This window comes from Diceros bicornis, chromosome 17, assembly GCF_020826845.1.
Source record: "Diceros bicornis minor isolate mBicDic1 chromosome 17, mDicBic1.mat.cur, whole genome shotgun sequence".
NCBI classification, from domain to species: Eukaryota; Metazoa; Chordata; class Mammalia; order Perissodactyla; family Rhinocerotidae; genus Diceros; species Diceros bicornis.
The window spans coordinates 17,237,956-17,246,453 of record NC_080756.1 but is presented as its reverse complement, the minus strand read 5'-3'; the positions used below and the strand labels follow the sequence as shown (position 1 = coordinate 17,246,453).

The 8,498-nt window shown below is 53.6% G+C and overlaps 1 protein-coding gene across 1 annotated transcript; it reads left to right on the top strand.

The window, feature by feature from the left end:
- Positions 1–1,484: 1,484 nt before the first annotated feature.
- KRT18 (keratin 18) lies at positions 1,485–5,384 on the top strand. Its single transcript, XM_058558167.1, has 7 exons — positions 1,485–1,983; positions 2,771–2,853; positions 3,197–3,353; positions 3,917–4,081; positions 4,186–4,311; positions 4,624–4,847; positions 5,200–5,384. The coding sequence occupies exons 1-7, from the start codon at positions 1,567–1,569 to the stop codon at positions 5,318–5,320; spliced, it is 1,293 nt and encodes a 430-aa protein (XP_058414150.1). The 5' UTR covers positions 1,485–1,566; the 3' UTR covers positions 5,321–5,384.
- The last annotated feature ends 3,114 nt before the right edge of the window (positions 5,385–8,498 follow it).

Here is an 8,498-nt window from a genome sequence, read left to right as displayed (position 1 = left end):
CTTTCTCCACCAGAAGGTGGCAGACCTGGGACAATCCAGGGCCAAGCCCCTCATCTGGGCTGCGCCCCACCCCCACCCTCCACCCCCCAGGCTGGTCTACTGGCCAGGCTACTCCAGAGCCCCTTCCCCTCCAGGCCTGCTCTCCTGCCTGCCCCCACCTCTTCAGGTCAGCGGGCAGCTCGATAAGAATCAATATGTCCACTCCAGAGCAAAGAGCACAGACAAGTGTGTAATGCCAGGCCCTGCTGGACAAACGAGCTGCTGAGGGTGACAGACTTGAAGGCCCAGTACCTCCAGGTTCCTCCAGTTCGTTCAGCAGGGGGTGGCCATCCAGCCTCAGGAATGCAGGGAGCAGTGGGAACTTCCCTACTTCCATCTTTCTCACCCATCTCCTGACCTGAGCTTCCTGGAGGAGGCAGCCCCCCAGGGACAAGTTTGGGATCCAGAAAGGCTTAAGAGGAGAGGCAGGAGAAGGAGGGGGCCTGGAGAAAAGTCCTAGTAAGGAGGGGGAGGGGGCTGGCCACCAGGCTGAGTCCCAGCTAGAATGTTTCTAGTTGTGTGTGTCCGTCCTCTTAGGCCCCTCCACGTGGGACACATTACAACCTCCATGAGGAAGTTCGGTCTTATTCTCTGCTTTGCTCCTCGAAACTAGAACAGGGCCTGATGCACAGAAAGTGCCCAACGAACATCTGTTGGTTGGAAGTGGAAGTGCTCCGGGAGTATCTGTTTACCCAAGGGTGTGGGTACGGCTGACACACAGCGTGCAGGACTGAGGACGTGTCCCCTGTTCCAATCACAAACTGTTCCACGGAGGCCAGGCCTCCATGGGAGTGAGTTGAGGGGCAGGGGAGAGGGGGAGGCTCGGAGAGTGAGTTGTTTTCAAGATTCTGGACAGATTCGGTGAGCAAATGTGTTTGTGCATACTCCACCACACACATCTATGTGATCGGTGTGAGTGTGTGCTAGTGAACATGTGGGGATGAGAAGCAAGTGTGGTTGGGGTCAAGTGTGTAAACCAGCAGATTTGAGGTACAGGCTTGAGTTTCTCTTCCTCTTCTCCAGCCTCCAACTTTCTTCCCCAAGATTCCTGGGGGGTCCAGGATCTCCTCGCAAGATTCCCTCTGCGGGTGGGGACCTGAGGGACTCACTCCCGACTCCACTCGCTCATCCCCCAAAACTCCCAAATTCTCAACCTGCCAGAAGCTCTTCTACCTGGGGGAGGGGGCAGAATAACGTCATTTCCTGCCCTGTACCACCTGCTGCCCTGCCCGTCCCGGTTACTCACCCCCTCTCAGGGGCGGGGGCGAGGGGGGTGTCGACGGTGGCCTTGGTAGGGCAGTGCTGAGGGGGCGGGGGCAGGCCGGCGAGGGCCGGGAACCGAGGGCGGGAGCCCCCACCCCCACCCCCGCGGCCCACCTGTGGCCCCGGCGTCCTTCCCGACTCCGGGGGCGGGGCTTCCCGGCCGGTCCCCCACCCCCTCCCCCAGCGATATAACTCGAGTCGCCGACCTGGCCCCTCTGTGGCCTGAACCTGAGTCCTGGCCTCTCGCTCTCCCGCGCGAACAGCATGAGCTTCACCGCCCGCTCCACCTTCTCCTCCAACTACCGGTCCCTGGGCCCCGTGCAGACGCCCAGCCACCGGGTCCGGCCGGTCAGCAGCGCGGCCAGCGTCTATGCAGGCGCCGGGGGCTCGGGCTCCCGGATCTCCGTGTCCCGCTCCTCCAGCTTCCGGGGCACCTGGGGGTCCGGGGGCCTGGCTGCCGGGATGGCCGGGGGTCTGGCGGGCATAGGGGGCATCCAGGGTGAGAAGGAGACCATGCAAGACCTGAATGACCGCCTGGCCTCCTACCTGGAGAAGGTGAGGAGCCTGGAGACAGAAAATCGCAGACTGGAGAGTAAGATCCGGGAACACCTGGAGAAGAAGGGACCCCAGGTCAGAGACTGGGGGCATTACCTCAAGACCATCGAGGAGCTGAAGGCTCAGGTAAGGGGCACAGAGTGAGCAGCCCCAGCTCCCAGCCATGTTTGACCCGCAGATTTTCCACTCCCTTACCTCTTCTTCCCCTCCCCCAAAGATGGGAATTTTAGGGGGGGGCATTGACTCCTTCCCCCTTGCTATCTCCACCCACCCCCCCACTCCCCAGGGAGGGAGTTAGGAATGCCATGGATTTCCATACACACTCCTGGCCCCTGGGACCCTGGGTGGTGACAGGGCATGGGAGGGCCCTTTCCCAAGAGATAGTGGGAAAGGGAAAGGTGAGCTTCGCAGAGAAAGCAGAGGGCGTGGAGGGAGGTGAGACAAGGCCCATGAAGAAGACTAGACACTCTGGCTTCTGGCCGAATGGGGACAGTTGGAGGGTTAAGCGGATGTAGCTAAGGCTGAGTCATCTAGGAGTAAACGGGAGGCCTACCTGTGGGAGGGGCCAATCTAGCGGGTGGGGGACAGTGAGCAGGTGCGCTAGGAAAAAATACCAGGAGAGGACCAGAGAGAGGACTTGTTAGTAGCTGCTCACTTCTGAGCAGGCCAGCCAGCAGAGGCCTGGAAGGAGGGGCAGGAGGTGGCTGGTGGGAGCGCTGGGATCTGGGACTCCAGGAAAGGAGGGAACAGTGTGAGGGGCAGAGGTGGAAGGGGATGGGGGTACAAGGAGAGCCTCTGGCTATTCCTAGGACCAGGAAGGTTCCAGTGAGACAGATAACACCTTCCACACACTCAGCCCACTCCATCACTGACTTCCTATTCATGGAGCAACCCCTCTCTACAATCCTCCCAGATCTTTGCAAATTCTGTGGACAATGCCCGCATCGTTCTGCAGATTGACAATGCCCGGCTTGCTGCTGATGACTTCAGAGTCAAGTAAGGCTGGGGGGCTGGGGGGCTGAGGGGCTGGGCATGGGGCTCAGAATAAGAATGGTCTGCTCCCTGGGCTAAGTCAGGTAGGGGCTCATGGTGGGATCTTGTTCAGCTGGGGGCAGAATTGGGTGGATGAGAGTTAGGCTCCATCAACTTATTCATTCATCTAACCCAGTTTAAGATCATTGTCTCCAAGTGCCAAGAACGGTGCTCAGAGGTTTACCACCTGATTCCTGACTCAGGTTGCTGGTTTGCAGTGGGCACCAGGCTGCTCTTAGGAGGTGGCATGGGTTGAGAAGGTTCTGGATCAGAGATGGGGTCCCTCTGATCACCTCCACTCCCACAGGTATGAGACGGAGCTGGCCATGCGCCAGTCTGTGGAGAGTGACATCCATGGGCTCCGCAAGGTCATTGATGACACCAATGTCACTCGGCTGCAGCTGGAGACGGAGATCGAGGCTCTCAAGGAGGAGCTGCTCTTCATGAAGAAGAACCACGAGGAGGCAAGCAGGGGCCACTGGCCAGGCCAGGAACCGGGACCGAGACAAGTCTGGGTGGGAAATTGATGGGGCAGGCCACCTGCAAGTAGCCTTGCAGGGAAGTTTAGAACTACCAGCCTGGGCTCTTCTTAACCTGACTGTTACCATGCTCAGTGGGTCACCTGAATTGCAGTATAATGAGGTCAAGAGGACGTGGGTGAGAGAATGAGATGAAGACAGAGGCAGAGCAGCTAGCCCTAGGAGGGAAGGGCGGTGGAGGAGCCAGGGCAGGTGGAGCTGGCAGAGCTTCCAGGAAGAAAGTCTAAGGAGCGGGTTTGTGGAAGGAGGGTAGATGGAAGGACAGGGTGAAGTGAGGCGAGAGAAACCACCTGTGAGTGACAGGCGTGGGCAGTGAGTGGGTGGCATTGTATCTATCTGGATGAGAAAGCCCAGGACTGGCATTGCCCGGAGGGCAAGCCGAGAGTTTCCTTGGTTCTCTCCTCCGACTGATCCTGTGCGCCTCCTGGAAGAGGCAGTCACAGATGAAGTCACAAACCCTTCCTCACTTTTGTCCCTCTCTCCTTTAGGAAGTAAAGGGTCTACAGAACCAGATTGCCAACTCTGGGTTGACCGTGGAGTTGGATGCCCCCAAATCTCAGGACCTCAGCAAGATCATGGCAGACATCCGGGCCCAGTATGACCAGCTGGCTCAGAAGAACCGAGAGGAGCTGGACAAGTACTGGTCCCAGCAGGTGCACGAGGGGAAGGGATGAATGCCAGGCTAGGCACAGAGGCCCAAGGGTGTGGGAGGGAGGCAGACAGAAGGAGGGACCTAAGGACCATTTCCACCCTGCAGATCGAGGAGAGCACCACAGTGGTCACCTCGCAGACCGCTGAGATAGGAGCTGCTGAGACAACACTCATGGAACTGAGACGGACGGCCCAGTCCCTGGAGATCGACCTGGACTCGATGAGAAATCTGGTGAGAGCCCTCACTTCATCTGCCCCAGCTACTCTTGGCACCTGACCTCTGTTGGCCTCAGGCCCAATCCTGTCCCAGCCCAAATCCTACCCCTTCCATCAAGTTCCTTTCGCTCAGAAAGAGTTGTTCCTCTTTGCACTTCCCACTGCTCCTACCCACTACCCTAGGACCTGGCACACAGCAGGTGCTCAAAAAAGTTTCAAAGAGTGAAGGAATGAGCATTCCTGGGTTCTGGACTGCTCTGCTGAAAGTCACAGAGACTCTCCCTCCCCTCTCTCGGCTCACTCGACCCTCCCCCCTGTGCCCCTGCAGAAGGCCAGCTTGGAGAACAACCTGAGGGAGGTGGAGGCCCGCTACGCCTTGCAGATGGAGCAGCTCAATGGGGTCCTGCTGCACCTGGAGTCCGAGCTGGCCCAGACCCGGGCAGAGGGGCAACGCCAGACCCAAGAGTATGAAGCCCTGCTGAACATCAAGGTCAAGCTGGAGGCTGAGATCGCCACCTACCGCCGCCTGCTGGAAGACGGGGAGGACTTCAGGTAAGTGGGGCTCTGCTCCCACCCACACAAGATATCACTTCTTCTCCTGAGCTTTTGTACACCCCCCATGAGCCTATTCTTTGGCATCCCCTGAGCACTGGAGTGGGGCTCTGTGCATGCCCCTGTGTCTCCAAGGGAGTAACAGTTACAGAGGTTCCCTCCTAGAGAAGAGGATAGACGAAGTGCTGCCGCTAGCCGTACTTAGAGTGGGAATGGCAGTTGGCCCTGGGTTTCCCCTTATGGAGGAATAAAGGGGAACTTGGAGATAAAGGCAGGCTTTTTTCCTCCACCTTCCTGTCTCCCTTCTACTGTGCTGGGCTATTTATAACCGGGGTTTGGTCTTGTGTTACAGTCTTAGTGACGCCCTGGACAGCAGCAGCTCCGTACAAACCATCCAGAAGACCACCACCCGCAGGATTGTGGACGGCAAAGTGGTGTCTGAGACCAACGACACCAAAGTCCTGAGGCGTTGAGGCTGCAGAAGCAGGGTGCCCTTTGGGGAGCAAGAGGCCAATAAAAAGTTCAGAAGTCACTGGACATCACTTTGCGTCTTTCTTGGCTGTTTTCATGCTGTGTGCAAATGCCCTGACCCAATAGTCTTATCTGTAATCGGGCAGAAATCACCTCTGACCACCGGGGTTTCATACAGGTGGGGGAGTGGGCAGAGGAAGGGTCTGGGTTCCTGGAAACACCTTCTCAGAAAGAGGAGGGAACGGTAGGGGGCATGGGCGAGAGCAGTGGGGAAAACTACAATAGAATTGTGGAATCTCAGCCTTGAAGAGACCTGGTAATCTTAAGGCCCCTATCTGACAGGTGCTTCGTGGCAGAAATCTGAGCCTGAGAAGGAAGTGGGGCCAAGGGCAGAGGACAAAGGAAAGAGGAAGAGGCAGGACCAGAGTACACAGCTGGCCCTCCCCATCCCTGCCACTCTGCATCCTTGACCCCACTGCCCAGTGCTTTCCACCAGCAGCTTCTCCTGCCCGCCTCCCACATCCAAGCTCCCAAACCTGTGGTCCTCTGGGCCCAGCTCATTTACTCAGGTGGGATATGATTTTTAGAGTGCTAGTGGTCTGGCTAGAATCGGAGTAAATGCGATCATTGCAGGTGAAGGAATAGTCTACACCAGTAGTTTCCATTTAGTAAGTGGTGCCCCTAAGTAAGCATCCACTTGGGTAACAACGAGCACCTTAAAGCTAACTGAAATGGCACAGTTCTGTGCTGTTTACTGGAAGAAGTATGCCATCTACTAGTGAAAACAATGAATGTCTAAAGCTAATCATATGCTTTGATTGGGATAATAATTTATCTTTTTAAATTAAAAAGACGTATAAAAGTAACGCACAAAATCCAAAAGGAAAGAAGGAAATAAAATGAAATATTTCCCATCTCACTTCCCAGAGGTAACCACTGTAAAATAGTTTCTTAAATTAGACATATACAAACACATTTCATTTTATTTTGTATATGGAGGATCATACCGTTCTGCACCTTGATTTCTTAAACTCTGCTTTCTTCATTTCACAACGTACCTTGGACACCTTTCTGAATCAGTATGTGTAGACCTAGCTCCTATTTTTTTCTTTTAACCCAGATGAGTAAATTTGAAATCCATATGCATATTCCATTTACCAAAAGGAAATTGTTAGTCCAATACTGGTGGGGAGCGAGGGGGAAGCACAGAATTGACAATATGCATTGTCACCTCCCCTGTTTTGGTGACAATTTTGATGACTTTTTTCCTACCCATTGTCCAGTTGAATGTTCATATCACATAAATCTGCTCTTAATCTGCAATAAAGAATAATTGCTGTGCTCCAAATTCTTTCCAAAAATTAGAACCTTGATTTGTGTAATGTCCAATCATGGTCAACAGACCAATTTGAGAAATGGTGTCTAGGTCTTTCTAGACCCTCACCTCAGTTATTTGTCAACCATCGAGTTTGAGAGACATCATACAAAATATGATATCATTTTACATAAAACTTCTTATTGCATCTGTATAGGAAAGATGTTGGAATCATTTTTTTGGAAGGACTCTTGGAATAATTTTCTCTCAGGTCTCAGCAACAAAACACTGTTCTGTTTGGTGGAGAAGGGGCTATTATATTTAATCTCCTGTGTATCACACATCTCATTCTTTTTCATAGCTGCCTAGTACTCCCGTGTGGAGTACGAGTTTACTTAACCCAGGTCTTCCAGTGATGGATGTCTTGGTCTCCAGTAGTTTTGTTTTTGCAAAAATGCTGCAATTAATGTTAGTTAATATGCACTTAATATCTGTACTTAATATGCACTGTGTGTGCATAGCTATAGGATAAATTCCTAGAAATGGTATGCTGGGCTACCATATTAGTCAGTCTTTATGAAGTACCCACTTTGTGCCCAGCCCTGGGCACTGAGTACACTTGGGGTAAACATAATGAGTATTGCCCCTACCTCAAGGAGCTCATAGCCGAATGGTCAAAAGTATGTGCATTTTTAGTCATTCTTTCAGCAAATCCTTACCGAACACCTGCTAGGTACCAGCCACTAGTCTAGGCACTAGGGATACATCAGTGAACAAAACAGACAAAATCTCTACCCTCATTGAGCCCATATTCTGGTGACGGGAGACAGATAATAAACACAATAGCATGCTCGCAGGCGGTAAGTGTTACAGGCCGGGATAGAGCAAGCGAGGACTGTAGTGGGCAGAGTCAGGAAAGTGAAGAGGTGACGCATGATGATCCTAGGATAAGGAATCTTTGACTCAAATGGAAAACTAAGTTTTTACCTGAGAAATACAGTGTGCTTTACTCCGCAATCTCTGAAAATATGGGAGTCCTTGGTGGAGAAGAGCTAAAGTCAGCACTGTTCCAGGCCCTTTGTCCCTGGGGGGCCCAGAGGACATGGCCAGGATGGGGGCAGCCCCATAGGGTGCAGGGGAAGCCCCCGGTGGGACGGGAAGGGAAGACGGGTCGGGGAGGCTGCGCAGTGAACAAAGGCCACTCTTCTTGAGCGAAGTCTGAGCGTGAGTTACACAAGCTCCCTGGGAGCTTCCGTGGGCGGGGAGCCCTGCCACCTCTGAGTTCCCTCTGGGCTCCCGAGTCCTACTACCTGGAGGAAAACATCCTTCCTGAAAGCAAGGTGCCCTGGTGAGGTGTTTCTCACCCTTCTTAAGCGTACCTCCCCTGAATAAATATAACATAACAATACCACCCCACCTCTTCCTTCCGTCTCTCTCCAACCCCTGCTTTGTGTGTCGTGGTCACCCCACCCCCCATCTTTGCAGGAGTCTACAGGAGATGAATCTTTAGGGCACGACGGTTGAGCTTTACTTTCTGAGATTTGTCTTAGGAGAGCAATCGGACTAGTTTTCTTGCCCCATTCGCCCCATCATCTTCCAAATGTGTAAATGTAATACTGAAGGTGCTCTCTCAGACCACACAGGTGCCCCAGAGGTCTGATGAGACCCCCCCAAAGGGTTGCACCATCCTGGCTGGCCGTCACTGTAATTAAAATTAATTTAATTTAAAACTCCTCCTTAGGAGGAGTCCAGCTTTCCTCGGGCCCCTAAAAAGGAGAGAGAGATGGCCTAGCCACCAGATGTGGGATGGTGAGGGACAGATCCGAGAATAGACTGACCCCAGCAAACATTATGGGATGCAGACC